This window comes from Lynx rufus, unplaced genomic scaffold (assembly GCF_022079265.1).
Source record: "Lynx rufus isolate CCGP_SWC_20201006 ecotype Redwood Valley unplaced genomic scaffold, mLynRuf1.p SCAF_1, whole genome shotgun sequence".
Taxonomy (NCBI): Eukaryota; Metazoa; Chordata; class Mammalia; order Carnivora; family Felidae; genus Lynx; species Lynx rufus.
Genome location: NW_025814823.1, coordinates 139999430 through 140017059, shown reverse-complemented (window position 1 = coordinate 140017059; position 17630 = coordinate 139999430). Strand labels below are relative to the sequence as shown.

Sequence of the window (17630 nt, the reverse complement as noted above, 5' to 3'; positions counted from 1 at the left end):
GTTTTCATCCACCATTATACTCTTAATCTTTACTATTTTATCTCCAAAACATTTATTGGACACTTACTGCCTGTTGGGCAAAGGCTTTGGGATTGAAATGACAAACACACATAAATCCTGCCCACAAGAAGGTAACAGCCTATTAAGCAAGATAATCATGGAAATATGAATTATAATTCAGTGTGAAACACACAAAAACAGAAGCACATTTGTACCAAGTATAGCTTTAACGTTAAAAACTGATTTAAACGATTGTGTGTCATTAAAAAAAAAAACAACAACAACACAGTAATACTCTTTCTCAGTAATTAAGTTTCCTGAAACTCATTATGATAAATGCTAGTAGGGTAAAGTGAGAGCTTAGTTTAGGCCAAAGCACAGAAAAAAAGGAAAGAACTGGTATCACACAAAAGCCATTTGGATATTATCCCTTTCTCATGCAGATTCTTTCCTGAAAATTTTGGGAAAAAATGCAGAATCCCTTCTCATTCCCTAAACATTTCCCCCCCCCCCATGGGCATTATTCTGCTTAAAAATGCATTAGGATAAGTTCAAATGGTTTTACTTATAGCTAATTAGATATGAGCAATCATGTCAAGAGGGATGCAGGGGCATGGAACCAATGTTCCCATCCCAATGAGATGGAAAAACTATATCCAGCTTGCTTTACATGAGGGTCTGGGACAGCCATCTGTTACAGAGGAATTTCTCCTCATAATATGCCTTCTCATTTTCCTGGAAAAGAGATGCCAAATGGCAAACCACAGTGGGAAAAGCATTAGTGAAAAATGTGAAGGAAAGAATTCACACATCATTTAAAAATTTTTTTTAAATTTTTATTTGAAAGAGAGATCATGTGTGCACACACTCCAAGAGGGGCAGAGGGGAAGAGAGAGAGACAGACAGAAACAGATAGACAGAGAAAGAGAATCCCAAGCAGGCTCTGTGCTGCCAGCACTGAGCCAGATGCAGGACTCTATCCCATGAACCTGGGATCATGACCTGAGCTGAAATCAAGAATCCAATGCTCAACCGAATGAGCTACCTAGGCGCCCCAAGAATTCACATCTTTAACATATCAGGAGCCTAATAAACATTTGTATCTGTGACCCAACAATCCTCCCTTTAAGAATACACCTAAAGGAAATAGTGAGGAATTCAGACTATGGTTTTTATACAAAGAGGCTCATGACAGCCTAATTTTTAAGAAAAGAAAAAAGGATATAAATAAAATGTCCAAGACTCTTAAAAACTGAGAACAGGGGCGCCTGGGTGGCGCAGTCGGTTAAGTGTCCGACTTCAGCCAGGTCACGATCTCGCGCTCCGTGAGTTCGAGCCCCGCGTCGGGCTCTGGGCTGATGGCTCGGAGCCTGGAGTCTGTTTCCGATTCTGTGTCTCCCTCTCTCTCTGCCCCTCCCCCATTCATGCTCTGTCTCTCTCTGTCCCAAAAATAAATAAACGTTGAAAAAAAAAAATTAAAAAAAAAAAACTGAGAACAAACTTAGGGCTGATGGGGGGCGGGAGGGAGGGGAGGGTGGGTGATGGGTATTGAGGAAGGCACCTGCTGTGATGAGCACTGGGTGTTGTATGGAAACCAATTTGACAATAAATTTCATATATTTAAAAAAATAAATTAATTAAATAAAATAAAATAAATAAAATAAAATAAAATAAAATAAAATAAAATAAAATAAAATAAAATAAAATAAAATAAAATAAAATAAAATAAAATATCCAAGAGCTAAAGAATAGTCATATGAACTCTGGACAACCAATAAGAATATATATGCACAGGAACACAAAAAAAATGGAAGGAAAATATATCTGGTATCTCTAAAATAATCATTTCAGGGGCGCCTGGGTGGCGCAGTCGGTTAAGCGTCCGACTTCAGCCAGGTCATGATCTCACGGTCCGGGAGTTCGAGCCCCGCGTCAGGCTCTGGGCTGATGGCTCGGAGCCTGGAGCCTGTTTCCGATTCTGTGTCTCCCTCTCTCTCTGCCCCTCCCCCGTTCATGCTCTCTCTCTGTCCCCCCAAAAATAAATAAACGTTGAAAAAAAATATTAAAAAAAAATAATCATTTCAGTGTGGAGAAAATACAAAACTACTATTTATTTTTATCTTAAATTTTTAAAATGTATATTTCTGGCATATATTTTGTAATGTATTAGTTTAATTATAAGTGTGCATATGACAGATGCATGCCCGTATTTCCTTACTGATAGGAGAGTTTGCTTCCAAGACTATTTAGAGACAGCCCCGCTAGAGTATATTCACATGGATCACTCCAACTGGTCTGGCAACAGCTTACATTAGGAAACGTAGGCAGCCCATGACTGTATAAAGATTATGGGCCTTATTCAAAGGGCTGATATTATCACTAGACACTTCATTCTCTGCAGATAAAACCTATCATAATCTGCAATTACAGTGTGTTGGACTTTATGAGCTCTCTCTAATGTGCCCTAACTCAAAAATAGCTAAATGGTGGATAAAATCCAAGTGCACACATTCCAGTGGTAAAGTATTAAAACACAGCTGGGCAAGCATGACCAAGACTTTAAATTAAATCCTGTGACTATAGGACTTGATCTCTATATTGATTTGTGAAGGCTAATCACACCTAAGATTTATTCTAGGTGATTCACATTTTTTTTTTCCTCACGTTTCTCACACATCATTCGTAACTTGTATTTAAGAAGACCAAATTCCTGAGATCTTTAAATAAGTTAAACCAATTAAACCTGATCATTATTATGCCAGACGGTCAGAAAAGACTGAATGCACACTAAAGTAAACAAATGAAGGCTCTATTTTTGTCCATGATCCTCAAGTGAAAGCTTGGCTTGGGCGCCTGGGTGGCTCAGTCAGTTAAGTGTCTGACTCTCAATTTTGGCTCAGGTCATGATGTCATGGTTCATGGGATGGAGCTTTCAGTGCAGAGCTTGCTTGGGATTCTCTCTCTCCCTCCTCTCTCGCCCCTCCCCTGTGTGCACGCGTGCTCTCTCTCTTTCTCTCTCTCTCTCTCAATAAATAAATCAACTTACGAAAATACAAAAAAAGAAAGCTTGGCTTCAATTCTCCCAAGAACTTGAAAAGAAAAAATGAGGATAATAATATACCACTGATACAAATGATAACCATGAGGCTGCCTGTATGGTTCATCAGTTAAGTGTCCGACTTCAGCTCAGGTCATGATCTCACGGTTCGTGAGTTCAAGCCCCACATTGTGTTCTGTGCTGGCAGCATACAGCCTGCTTGGGATTCTCTCTCTCTCTCTCTCTCTCTCTCTCTCTCTCTCTCTCTCTCTCTTTCTTTCTCTCTCTCTCTCTTTCTTTCTCTCTCTCTCTCTCTCTCTCTGCCCCTCCCCTGACTGTGCTTGCTCGCTCTCTTTCTCTCTCTCTCTCTCTCTCAAAATAAACAAACTTAAAAAACAACAACAAATGATAACTATGATCCCATTTATTGCACCAAGATAACACCAATGATAACAGATGCCACTTATTACATGCCTACCGTGTGCCAGGCACTATTCCAGGTGCTAAGTGTGTGCCACAGCCTTCACATTTAAACTTCACTATGGCCTTATGAGGTTATTTGACAGATGAGTAAACTGAGGCTAAGAGGGGCTATGTGCTGAGCCCAAGATCACTTACCTAGAAGAGCGACGGAGCCAGGACCTGACCCACACAGTCAGAGCCCTGCTTTCAATCTCTGGGTGCCCAGATCCGGGGATGCATGGGACTAGCCTGGTGGGCTTCTCTGGTCCAAAGGGAATACAGACTTGGCCCAGGCATCACATATACTCCCTTTCATAGCCTTCCCTTTCCATTAGGTTGCTAGTTTTATGGTCAAAAGCCACCAATACTAAGTCCCATCTTGTTTTATCTGAGATCAGGATGTGTCTCACAATCTTAGTCAACCAGGTAGTGTATGTGATGCTGTCACTGCTTGTCATGTGTATGAAATCAGAATGGGTGTTGGCTTAAATCTCAGAAACCATATAGGGTAACCTTAAAGAAATGTTGCATTGCAAGCACCTTTGAAGGCACAGAGGACTGTATTTTGTTTCAAAAAGCAAGGACATCAAGACTGAGTAAGAATCAAGCTCAGTGTGAAGTTTACGAACCAACTTATTTATTTGTTCCTTTATATGTGTATAATAAAAAATCTAAGGTAAACATCTAAGAAACTCTTTCCATAAGTATAAACTATTCTAAAGGACAAAAAAGCTGCTTGTCTGTGTCACTGTTTAATTGGCAGCATTATTTTTTTCTTAGTGTTACATAAAATAATGATATACCTCACAGTCATCGATGTCTTCAATGATTATATTACCTCTTAGAGTATTGCTCAGAGAGGTATTAAGTTTAGAATTTATCAGAACGTTAAACTATGAAGTCCAAGAGGACTCCATTCACCTGAGTTTCCAAAGAGTCAGTCCAAAAATCATTGACTCAAAGGTTTAAAGTGACCACCTAGAGCAGATCTGCCTCCCTGGCACAACTTCTCCACGTAAGCCTTATGCCCAGTTTCTATCTCCCTACCCTCCACTGAACCCCAGATAGTTTCTATCTCCCCACTGCTCCCCACCTGAATGTCTGCCCCCCTCCCAGGTGCCTCATCACAAACCCATTCAAAACCCTTGTTACTGATCTCACCCACATACTCTGCCCTGTGCTCACAGCTTAGGGGGGGCAACCCCACCCTCCCAGTAGTCCAAACCAGTGAGTCAGGTATCAGAAAGTCTTCTCTCTCCCTAATTCTGGTCACAAATCCTGTGGCCTCTGTCTCCTCCTATTGCTTCATCCTATTTGCTCCTTGTAAGTGCCCTGGTGACAGGTTTTCCATAGTTCTTGCTTCACCAATTTCCACTGTCACCTGACTGGGGTCCCCACCTCCAGCCTCTGCAGGCACCAAGCCCCCACTTCAAACCACTGGGACAGTCACAGACCTGTAACCAACACAGAGCTCATTCCTCTCTGCTGCTTAACACCCTTCAAGGTCTCCACTATCTTCAAGTCAAAGCCAAGGTCTCCTGGTGAGCACAGCCTTTCTGTATCTCTATGCTTTGGCCCTCTCAGCTCCCACCTTTTTGAATGCCCTTCTTGCCCTTAGACTTCTAGAATAAGAATACATACTCTCTCCAGAATAGAGTACATATTCAACAAATATTTTTTGAGTCAGTGGGTAAATAAATGAATGGACTAACAAATGACTTGCTGGGATACTTTAGAGAAAAAAGAAGGAATCTTGTAACATCACATTTTACACTCTGTGGCACTAACATCTTTGTTTTCCTCCCATGAAAGCCATTCCTCCCACCCTTCCACTTTTGAGTCTTGTGCCCACCCCTAACGAGCACCTTCACATACCTCATTGATCTCATTTATTTCTTGCTGCTGGGTTAGCAGCACATGGACCGCAGGACTGTGACCATGCTTTGCTGCAAGGTGCAGGGCAGTATTTCCCTCCTGCAACAGAGACAAACTCACCATAGAGTCCGCTGCACTGAGCAACATGACCCTCCAATGGTCAGGACTGTAATGAGGTTTCTGAGGGGTTTCATTTAGGTTAAAGCTGTGGTCCAGAGTGTGGGCCACATTATCCACAGTTTCAAGTGAAATTTATAATTTTTTACAGTTTCAAATGAAAAGACATAGTTGATCCAACAAGTGGGAAAACACCACCCATGCCCCTCATTCTACCTTTGCTGCTAATTTGCTAGCAAAAGGTGAAACAATAAAAGCAATTCACATAACCTATGTGAAGATAAACTGGTGAAAAATTTCTGGGAGATAGTTTTAGCAATGTATACCAAACAATTTAATGTGTAGAACTTTTGAGCCCACAATTCTATGTATACATATGAATTTCTCCTAAGAAAATAATCAAAGATGTGAATATAGATATGGGTGTCTATCAGGGTTTCCCTCCCCAGTCAGGTACGACTGACTCTTCAGCAGACCTCAAGGGACAAAGAGCACTGGAATTGACAGTGGAAAAAATCCATGTAATCTACTGAGTTCACAAACATTTATTGGGTGAAAACTGGCAATCTGGATGATCCACTGCCAAAGTGGGTTCATTTCATCTGGATATTCCATTATTCTGACTGTAGTAACAAGTGAACAAGTCTATTCCTGACCAAAATGCCATCACCAAATCTATATACCAGCTGTCACCACCCCCTTTCTCTCATTCTCAGCAAAGAAATAAAAGTCCAACTCACCTTGTCTTTTTCTGAAGTATGTAGATTAAGGAAGATAAGTTTTTCTATCATTTCAATGTGGCCCCTCTCAGCTGCCCAAAGAAATGGTTTTCTTCCTTTCTGAAAATAAATCACAAACCTCCAGTGTTTATTATACATTTATTGAATAAGCAAGACAACAGAGAGAGGCAGAGCACAAGCAGGGAAGAGGGAGAGAGGGAGACACAGAATCCGAAGCAGGCTCCAGACTCCGAGCCGTCAGCACAGAGCTCAACATAAGGCTTGAACCCATGAATCATGAAACCATGACCTGAGCTTAAGTTGGACACTTAACCAACTGAGCCACCCATCAGATGGTGCCCTATCTAACTCCAGATATTTTCAAGGAGGAAGAAAAGATAGTTGGGGGGGGGGGAGGGGAATGGAGACAGAAGTATTTTCTTCATTTAAAGAAAACACTCATGAGGGTGCCTGGGTAGTTCAGTCGGTTAAATAACCTACTCTTGATTTCCACTCGGATCATGATCTCATGGTTCATGGGATCAAGTCCCCTATCAGGCTCTGTGCTGACAGCACAAAGCCTGTTTGGGATTCTCTCTCTTTCCCTCTCTCTCTGCCCCTCCCCTGGTCACACGTGTTCCCTCTCTCTCAAAATAAATAAATAAACTTTAAAAAAATAAAGAAAACACAAATTGGCTTGCTGTGTTATTAACCAAAGGCTTAGAAAAATGTCTGAAATGTGAAAAACAAGATACAAGCCTCTTTATAAGAAGGTTCCTGAATCTGAATCTGAGATTTGTTATCTGATCTGCTAATGCAGGGTAATCAAAAGATCATGGAGACTGTTAACTTGAGATAACAGCACATGACTCCCCCATAACTGGGAAAAAAAGGAAAAATGTTGAAATAATAAATGGCAAAACAAAATGTCCACGAGGATCAGCCCTATGGAGCTCTCCATTCACACATATATGGAAGTTGGAGAAACAAAATGGTGCCAAAAAGTTCACCTAATTCATTATTCTTGAGCCAGACCTGTTTGCCAGTGAGGCCTACATCCCCAAGCTTCTATGCTGGAAGGCCTGACTCTCATTGTCATTCTCATAAAGTCACTAAGGAAGGGCAAAGAGAAGGAACAGAGACTGCTTCGACCCCCAGTCTTCTGTTAGCAAGTTAGACCCCTAATTGAAGAGAATTTAGTCTTGAGCCATGAACAACATTTTGGAAATGATAGACCAAAAATTATTGAATCTAGGTTATTCAAATATATGCAAATGGAGACAAAAGGTTCATATAAAAAAATGACAAAAAGATGTGAGAGACATGATTATACACTACATGAAAACATTTAGTCACATACCTTTATAAATTATTCATTAATTTATTCCACAATTACTGAGCATCTATGAATATGCCAGATATTGTGCTCAGCCACAGAGTGGCTGGGATGAAAGATACACTGCCCCATCCTCAAGAAGCTCAGAGTGCAAAAGGGAAAATGGACACATGAGCAAGCAATGATAATGAAATATAGGAATTGAACCCTGGTGACACGCGGGAGTACTTAACTCAGCATGAATGTGTGCTTGTGGGTGGGGAGACAGGTGACAAGAAATGAAGAAGGCAGCCTTTTAAGTTCATGAATGCACTGGGATGGGAGAAAAGAGCACTGGTGATGTTTCCTGCCCATCATCTTTTCCTCTAGAGGGCCTGTTTTTTTTGTGGAGCTGTTAATTACAGGCTCCTGCCTCTTCCACAATATATCCCTTGGTCACACTGTTTGGTTCAGGTATGGTCACATGCCACGCCAGGCCAATCAGGGTCAACCGTGGGATTATTTTTCTGCGCATTCTATTTGTAGTCTAGAATCAGCAGCAGCTAAGCCATCAGCAGTCCTCCCTGTTACCTGATGAGGACAATTTGCCTAAGAATAAAGCCAGCATAGTGGAGAGCAGAGCTGGAAATGGAAAAAGAGACAAGAGCCCTGTTGACATCATTTGCGCTGCTGGATTCAGACATAACTAAAATTGCCTGTGCCTAAAGTGTCTAACTGAATGAGTCAATAAATTCCTTTTTTTTTTTTTTTCCCTTTAAGTAGTTGGAGTTGAGCTGCTGTCACCCCTCACTAGCAGGGCTTCCTTAAAGCAACTGCCCTATCTCAAAGATTTATGAGAATGACTTCAATGCCCACCAGAGGGTCTTTTTGGCTTCAATTAAAGATTTCAGAATAACGGAATTATCACCGGCCACATCTGACACCACTTTACTCTGAAGATATGGGACACAAACCACAGCTGGCCAAGGTCAGCCATTCCTCTTCATACCATGTCCCTACAGAGTTGTCCAGGAGCTGCTGCCTTTGGCCCCCCAGGTGATAGCTCAGTTGCAAGGTGACAAATCTACAGTGGACAGGCAATGGAGCCACCCTGTCTAGAAGGATGGTGCCCCACAGGAATAAATACCCCAAGCATAGCTTCCAGATCCCCACAAGGGATGTGCTCCATTAGTTATAAGTCATTACAGTCAGGGAAGCCCAAACCCAAAATATGGCTTCCCCCCGGTGATGATAGTGCATCTGTAGTTCCTCCAAGTCCAGATGCAATTTGCCAATTAGGGGTCATTTTTATCATAAACAACGCTAATCTTGTTTGCAGTAACACAGAGCTGGAAAGTTAACTAACGTTTAAATTCTCAGGCAGAAGGGGCGCCTGGGTGGCTCAGTCGGTTAAGCGGCTGACTTCGGCTCAGGTCATGATCTCGCGGTCCGTGAGTTCGAGCCCCGCTTCGGGCTCTGTGCTGACCGCTCAGAGCCTGGAGCCTGTTTCAGATTCTGTGTCTCCCTCTCTCTGACCCTCCCCCGTTCATGCTCTGTCTCTCTCTGTCTCAAAAATAAATAAACGTTAAAAAAAATTTAAATTCTCAGGCAGAAGCAAAAGGGGTCTTATTAGCCCTTTACCCACAGAAACCATAAATGATACATGAGGGTGTTGTGTCCCAGAGTAGACATTTACTGCTTTTATGTCTATGTTTCTTCTAGTAACAGCAGGTTCATTTTCCTTTTGAGAACTTCCCCACTTATACAGACACCATTTATCCATTTAGTGCTGTCAACTGCCAGGTTTCACCCGCCACATGAAGTGATCACTTTAACCCACGCTGGTCACAGTGATTGGTCCAGGATTAGGTAGATGATTCAAGCAGGGCCGAAGAGAGTTGTTTCTGAGATTTATATATGCACATTTATTTTTTTCCTAAAGTTTATTTATTTTGAGAGAGTATGTACACATGCATGCACAAGCAGGAGAGGGGCAAAGAGAGAGAGGGAATGAGAGAATTCCAAGCAGGCTTTGTGTTGTCAGCACTGAGCTTGACATGGGCCTTGAACTCATGAACTGTGAGATCATAACTTGAGCTGAAATCAAGAGTAGGATGCTTAAATGACTGAGCCGTCCAGGCATTAAATGATATGATCATTTAATGAGAGAAATTTTCTTTCTTATGAATAAAAATCCATAAGAATATCCCCAAGAATATCTTGAAACTGCTAGCAGCCATCTTTCCCACCTTGTGGAGAGTACCAATAATGCCAACAGAGACAATCGAGAGTTGGAGAGGGAGAAAAAAAAAGGGGGGGGGCTGGATCCAGCCGTGTCTGAAGCCATTCAGATACACCCTCCAACTTTTTAGTTAGGACTAAATAAATAAATTGCTTAATCTAGATTAAACTGGATTTTTATCACTCATCGCAGAAAGAAGTCTCACAGATACATATTTAGTAGTATGGGAACGAATACTACTAGAAGTACCAGGGGTCCGTTGAACTTTAAAAAGGCCTTACTCTTACCCTTGGCTAATACAAAGGCTTGCATTTCTGCATGGCCAAACAAAGTGACAGAGGACCCACCCACAAAGAAAGCCTAGTCTGGGAAGAAATGGGAGGTTATCAGAGTTGAAACATTTTTCCTCACCAAGAAAACAGCTATTACTTTCAACTTTGGATGCCCTTTAAAAATGTGATTATCAAGGGGAAAAAAATGTGAACGTGATATTACACAAAATAAGGGCATTTAAAGTAATCTATATTTTAGAAATGTATCAAAAGGCAGCATAAAGAAGGAAGAAGTGACAGTAAAATGAGATATAAATCTTTTCTCTCATCTTAGTACATGTTATTAGGAAAAATAAGAACTTTAAAAATACTTGTCTTTTTCCTGTTTAAATACTGTTTCTTACCATGTCTCATTTCATTTTTTACCCATCCAATCCTTTTAAAATGATGTTCAAGTCGACCTCTATGCAGTGCAGCCTCACAGGACTCCTGCCCACTTGCAAGGCAGGGAGATTTTTCAGTCAGGGCAATGGAATAGTGGTGTCAGAACCCCAAGCTGCAGACAAATCACAATGCCTCCCAGCTCAGGATGCTGATTGCCTTCCTTAATTAATGAGCATAAGAAGGGGCTAGAATTCCTTTTTCCTTTATTAACACAATGTATATTTAACCTAACATGTTTTAATTCAATGCATTTAAATTGTTTGCATGTGAACAAATCTAAGGGGTTAAAATTGTTAATTTGAGATTATTTTGGGGGCACCTGGGTGGCTGTCAGTTAAGCTTCCGACTTGGGCTCAGGTCATGATCTCATGGTCCATGAGTTCAAGCCCCGCGTCAGGCTCTGCACTAACAGCTCAGAGCCTGGAGCCTGCTTTGGATTTTGTGGCTCCCTCTCTCTCTCCAACCCCCACCCCCACCTTCTCATGCTCTGTCTCTCTCTTTCTCAACAAATAAATAAACATTAAAAATGTTTTTGAAATTATTTTTCATTTTGAAGTTTACTACCAGGATTATCAAATTTGACAAGTTACCAAAATAAACAAAGATTTCATAAACAGCCATTCAATAGGCACCTGAAGTCCAAACTGACTCTTCTTGCCCATAGAGATCCCGGAGGTGGTGCCCTGGAGAGCCTCTTAGAGGAGGCCAGGGAGGACCCAGCACAAAGTCCTCCAGTGCCTTGTGTATAGGTCTACACCCCATGGCAACTCTCCTTATCCTGGGACCCTCACAACAGAACCCCAACATAAGGAAAACACCAGGAGATTCCTTAATAACTAGAGATTGGAGAGGGAAAAATAAGTTTCCATGAAGTAAAAACTACTGAAGGAGCAGCGTGTTAAATATGCAGTCATGGACCTAGGGTGGGTAGGATGAGCTCTCCCCTTGCACACTGGAACCCTTAAATATTGGCCTCAGGTCCATACAAGAAAATCTATCTTTTCAAATCCTCTCATGCTCATTATTCCCAACACTCCAAAATGGGACGCTTCTTTGCATTTTGACCTCTAAAGACTTCCTATATTCATTTGAACCAATGGAAGTTCCCATTAAGTATGCAGCTGAAACCAACCTTACATTGTACCACCAAACTCTTAGATTCAACAACTGTGCATATACTCTAAAGCCATTCCTTTCTGTGTCCCTGCTCCACTCCAAACATTTTGAGTGCTTATTTTTGACCACTAGATGGAAGTTTACACGTAGATTCAGAACATCTACACTACTTCACCCAAAACTTCTCCCGGCTGCTCTACTCTCTCTCCCCTGGAGAGGACACATGATTTCCCAAGCTATGGACCTGAAAGAAACCTCAAAGTATTTTCCATGTCTTCCATCTCTCCCATCCCCACCCACACTCTCCTGGGCCTAGTGACATCCCTTTTATTAATAAAGACCGCCTCCCTATAAGGCTTTCCTTGTTAGCTTTTGGAGTTCCCTCTGGGCTAGAGAAAACAATCTTACTAATACTGGTCAGGTAAACAGGCTCTCAATCACATTCTGCCGATAAGAAAGTAGGCAAGAGGGCCAGCTATGAGGGTGAAGCAGTTTTTTCTATCAAATGCATTCAATGAGTTCCACAATACTTTTAAGTAAACACAGATGGAAAATCCAAAGATGAATTAATAGATCCTGAGCTCCTGATCCCAGTTCATACTGGATTTTGCCAACGTCCTTGAACCCCACTCACAGATCTCAGAAAAAGAGTAGACTTTGTCTTTTGCATTGATCCACTTAGGTTTCTTTAAAACTAAAATTGGATTCAGAGATTCCTTTCTCCCAAATGAGCCAGTGGAGTATTTATTTGTTCATTCCTCATATGTCTCTGAATCCATCTTAATTTTAAGATCTCTCAGTGGGGGGGGGGGGCACCTAGATGGCTCAGTCAATTGAGTGTCAGACTTCAGCTCAGGTCATGATCTTGCAGCTCGTGGGTTCTGTGCTGACAGCTTAGAGCCTGGAGCCTGATATGGATTCTGTCTCCCTCTCTCTCTACCCCATCCCCACTCACGCTCTTTCTCTCTCTCAAAAATAAATAAACATTTAAAAATTTTTAAAAAAGATCTCTCAGTTGGACATGTGGTTCTGCACAGTCTGCTGCCAGGGCTCCCCAGTCTTTTTCCCACCAGACAGAGGAGGAGGAAGAGGGGTGGGACAGGACAACCCCAGAGCCAGCTACAGAGACGGTGGGCAAGAGGGCTTCTGGCCAGCAGAAGTTCCAGATGTGAAGGCTCCCCACAAATCTGCTTTGGTCTTTGAGTCCCTTCAGCCTATTGATCCTCCCATACACAGCTGTCTCCTGTCAAAGCAGCTGGAGCCCACTGAAAAGGAAGACCGTCATGTGTCTCATAGATACCAAATATCTGCTAAATGGAATTGAGTGGAATTCATTCACAGGTCACATCCCTACCTAGCATCAATCAAACCAGAATGATCTAATGTCCGCACTGTGACACTAGATGCTACCTATCTATCTGATTTTGAGGAAATCAGACAATGCATTTTGCCCTATGATTACTGTTATAACAACTACATTTAGTGAGCACTTACCACGTACCAGACTCTGTGCTAAGTGTTTTATAGTCATTAACTCATTTAAACATCTCAACAGTGGCTGTTCCAATACTGCTACATAAGAATGGCTTAGGGGTGGTATCTGATTAGAAAAGGGTGGTAGAATGGCTTACAGTGAAGTTCAATGGCATAGGCATTTTTTACATAAAATTGAGGAAATGTCAATACTCTATATCAAACCATAGAGGTATTGCCTCCCCAATTATCCCTTGTAGATACCGAGGCTTTCAGCAGTCAGAGAACTTGCTTAAAACCGTGTAACTAATACATGCCCAGACCACAGCCCATGTCTGTCTGCCTCCAAGCTGTAAATGTACAGATGCTCAGTCATACTCAGAGGAAGTAAAAAAAACTTATAGACTTCATTTGAACAAATTACCGTTGTTGTTGTTGTTTTTAAGACTGGAGTCAGACAAGAATGTGAACGTTTTTTTACAAGAGGTGAAATGAGGTATTACTGATTAATTTATGGAGAGACTTTTATGGAGACTATTGTAGGCACAGTGAAAAAGAGGTCCGATTTGAAATCAAAACTTCAATCTCACAGGGTATACTCCCTTATGAAAAAGGCCTAGAAGAAGATATTCCAGGGAAAAGACAGTTCATGACACAGGAGGAAAGTCCACAGTCATCTGAGAAGAGAGACAGGACAGCACGGTGACTGAGGTCAGCGAGACCTGAATTCAAATTCTGACTCTCACTGTCCAACTCTGGGATATGGATGAGGTACTCAGCCTTTCTGAGCCTCAAATTCATCACCTTTAAAAATAAGCAAAATTCACGGCACCTGGCTCGCTCAGTTGGTTAAGCATCTGACTTTGGCTCAGGTCATGATCTCAGAGTTTGTGAGTTCAAGCCCCACATACAGCTTTGTGCTGACAGCGCAGAGTCTTGAGCCAGTTTCAGATTCTGTGTCTCCCTTTCTCTGTCCCCGCCCGCCCCCCCCCCAGCTCTGTCTGTCTCTCCTGCAAAAATAAACAAACATTTGAAAAAAAAAAAAGCAAAATCCAGGGCACCTGGGCAGCTCAGCCAGTTAAGTGTCCGACTTCAGCTCAGGTCATCATCTCACAGTGTGTGAGTTTGAGCCCCATGTCAAGTTCTGTGCTGACAGCATGGAGGCTGGAGCCTGCTTCAGATTCTGTGTCTCCCTCTCTCTCTGCCCCTCCCCCATTTGCATTCTCTCTCAAAAATAAATAAACATTAAAAAATTAAAAATAAGCAAAATCCTGCTGTATAGGATTATTATGGGAATTAACGAGAATTCATTCATTTAGCAAAGATTTGTTAAACCATATACACCAGGCCCTAAACCTCTCAATGAAATAATGTAAGTAAATAGCTTTCCTTTGTACCTAGCACACCAATAAATACTCAACAGGTGGTAGCTGTTATTATATATCTACACATGAAAAGAAAAGGAATGTAGACAAGTACAGTAAAATTGCATTATATTCCATGGCTCATTACTACATACACTTGGGCCAAATACACTCCAAAAAGGCCAAGCATAATGTAGTAAAATGAAAGCATAAATTCTAAATACAAAATAGGGTGGATACTGTCTACACCCAACCAGGATGAGAGAGTAAAGGGGGAGAAAAGAACTTAGCGGCTTCCTCAATACTCCTCATCCTCCCCAAGTGCAGATGCCAGGGTCACCACCAACACCAACACTTCTCATCTGTTCTGCCGTCTGCCAGAGTGACGGAGGAGCTGGGTACAGGGCCAGGTCTGTCTGTGCTGACTGCTTTGGCAGCTCTAGGAGGAGTAGGAAGAAAGAGGAAGGTAGGTGGACGTGTACACGGGACCTATCCTACCAGAGCAAACATACCTCATCGGGCTGGTTCAGGTCCTTCAAGTGCAGATCTTGAATGAGGTACTCCACAATGCGTACATTATTGTTCTGAGCTGCAAAGTGGAGGGCATTCATTCCATCCTGAAGAGAGCCAAGGTAAGGGACATAATTACACAAGAATCTTAAGACTTCCCCAACACACATTGGTACAGTGAGGACTATTTTCAGGAGTGACCCACATCCCACCTGATTCTTGGCTCTCTGGTCTGCTCCAGCTCTAACCAGCATGAGCATGATCTCAAGACTTCCAGACCAGGCTGCAAGGTGAATTACTGTCAAGCCGTGCTTCCCCAAGAAGAGAAAAGAGAAGTATCACTTGGATGAGCCACAACACATTATTTCAGGCAACAAAGACCAAGTTAATACTGAAATGTTGAAAATGAAGAAATAGGGAGAAAATTTAATATTCAGTAAATGTAATATTTCAATTCTATGGGGGAGAGGAATACATTTTAAATGGTGCAAGGACAAGTGGTTCTCCATAGGGAAGAAAATAAAATCAAATCCTGTATCATATTATACACGTAAAAAAGCACACAAAAAGTACATATATTAGAAGAAAATCTAGACTGTAAGACACAGTGTCTTGATCTACAAGTTACAAAAGGAAAGACTGATGAAATCAATAAATAGATTTTTCAAAATGTATCTTAATAAACATAAGTGGTTACTTTCTCTAATACTTGAAGCCTCTTACAAATCAACAAAAAGAAGGCAATTAAACCAATTGAAAAAGTGTACCCCCAAAAAGGTGCTCTCTTAAGGTATTAGTGGAAATGAACCACTTTGGTTTCAGCAATTCGGCAACATCTACCGAAATTTTAAATTCAACAAGCAATTCTACTGGGAATCTATCCCTTGAAAATGAGCTTTAGGACCTAATGTTATATAAACAAGGATATTAACTGTAACCCTCAAAAATGAGAGCAAAGGGGGCGCCTGGGTGGCTCAGTCTGTTGAGCGTCCGACTTCGGCTCAGGTCACGATCTCACGGTCCGTGAGTTCGAGCCCCGCGTCGGGCTCTGGGCTGTTGGCTCGGAGCCTGGAGCCTGCTTCCGATTCTGTGTCTCCCTCTCTCTCTGCCCCTCCCCTGTTCATGCTCTGTCTCTCTCTGTCTCAAAAATAAATAAACATTAAAAAAAATTAAAAAAAAAATGAGAGCAAAGGTAAATGTCCATTAGTAATAGGAATACTGAACACATTAGGGAACAGTGACACCACATCAGGCAGCCATAAAAAATAATGAGTTGGAGGGGCACTGGGGTGGCTCAGTGGGTTAAGCATTTGACTCTCAATTTTAGCTCAGGTCATGATCTCAGGTTCATGAGAGTGAGCCCCACATTGGGCTCTGTGTTGACAGTGTGGAGCCTGCTTGGTATTCTCTCTCTCCCTCTCTCCCTCCCTCTCTCTCTCTCTCTCTCTCCCTCCCTCCCTCCTCTTTCTCTCAAAAATAAATAAATAAACATTTTAAAAAGGTGGGTACATAGGTAGATAGATGCTCAATACCTAGATGGATATGGTTATGAGTATGAGGAAAAGTACAGATATAAACACACATACTCTGCATTGTTAAATGTAGTCACTGGAGAAGGAGTATGTACACAAAAAAGAAAAAAACAGAGAAGACTGAAGTTATAAAAAGAATCCCAATATATATACCTTACTTGAAATGTTTTCTCCGTATAAAATAATATAGGTGCATATGTGCATGAAACAGACTATCAGAGACTTTATCAGGAACCTTTAGGGATGCTGTAGGCAGTTAGACTCATATACTCAATGCGTAGGAGAAAAGTGTGAAAGGAAATAGCTAACAATTAACATTGGCTATCTCAGTCGGATAAAGGGTTAGTATCCAAAATCTATAAAGAACTTATCAAACTCAACACCCGAAAACCAAATAATCCAGTAAGAAATCGGCAAAAGGCATGAACAGACATTTTTCCAAAGAAGACATCCAGATGGCTAAGAGACACATGAAAAGATGCTCAACATCCCTCATCATCAGGGAAATATAAATCAAAACCACAGTGAGATACCACCTCATACCTCTCAGAATGCTAAAATTAACTCAGAAACAACAGATGTTGGCGAGGATGTGGAAAAAAAAAAGGAACACTTTTGCACTGCTGGTGGGAATTAAACTGGTACAGCCACTCTGGAAAACAGTATGAAGTTTCCTCAAAAAATTAAAAATAGAGCTACCCTATGACCCAACAATTGTACTACTAGGTATTTATCCAAAGGATACAAAAATGCTGATTCAAAGGGCACACACATCCCAATGTTTATAGCAGCACTATCAACAATATCCAAATTATGGAAAGAGCCCAAATGTCCATCAACTGATGAATGTATGAGGAAGATGTGGTCTCTGTGCGTGTCTGTGTGTGTGAATGTGTATGTAAATACACACCATGCATGTATATCTACAGACACGTGCGCGCGCGTGCGCACACACACACACACACACACACGGAATATTACACAGCAAGCAAAAAGAATGAAATCTTGCCACGTGCAACAAAGTGGATGGAACTAGAATCTATTATGCTAAGCAAAACAAGTCAGAAAAAGAGAAATAGCCTATGGTTTCACTCATATGTGGAATTTAAAAAACACAATTGTAACCTAAGATGCATGGCCCCGATGCTAAGA

The 17630-nt window shown here is 41.6% G+C and overlaps 1 protein-coding gene across 1 annotated transcript in view; it reads right to left on the bottom strand.

Annotated features, from left to right (window-relative positions):
* ANKDD1B (ankyrin repeat and death domain containing 1B) overlaps nt 1–17630 on the bottom strand; it is a 62821-nt gene that overhangs the window by 24666 nt on the left and 20525 nt on the right. Inside the window, exons 4-7 of the mRNA XM_047088085.1 lie at nt 15159–15257; nt 14949–15053; nt 6232–6330; nt 5375–5473 (exon numbers count right to left, since the gene is read on the bottom strand). Of these exons, the coding sequence (XP_046944041.1) occupies nt 5375–5473; nt 6232–6330; nt 14949–15053; nt 15159–15257 (402 nt within the window). The remainder of the gene's footprint in view (nt 1–5374; nt 5474–6231; nt 6331–14948; nt 15054–15158; nt 15258–17630) is intronic.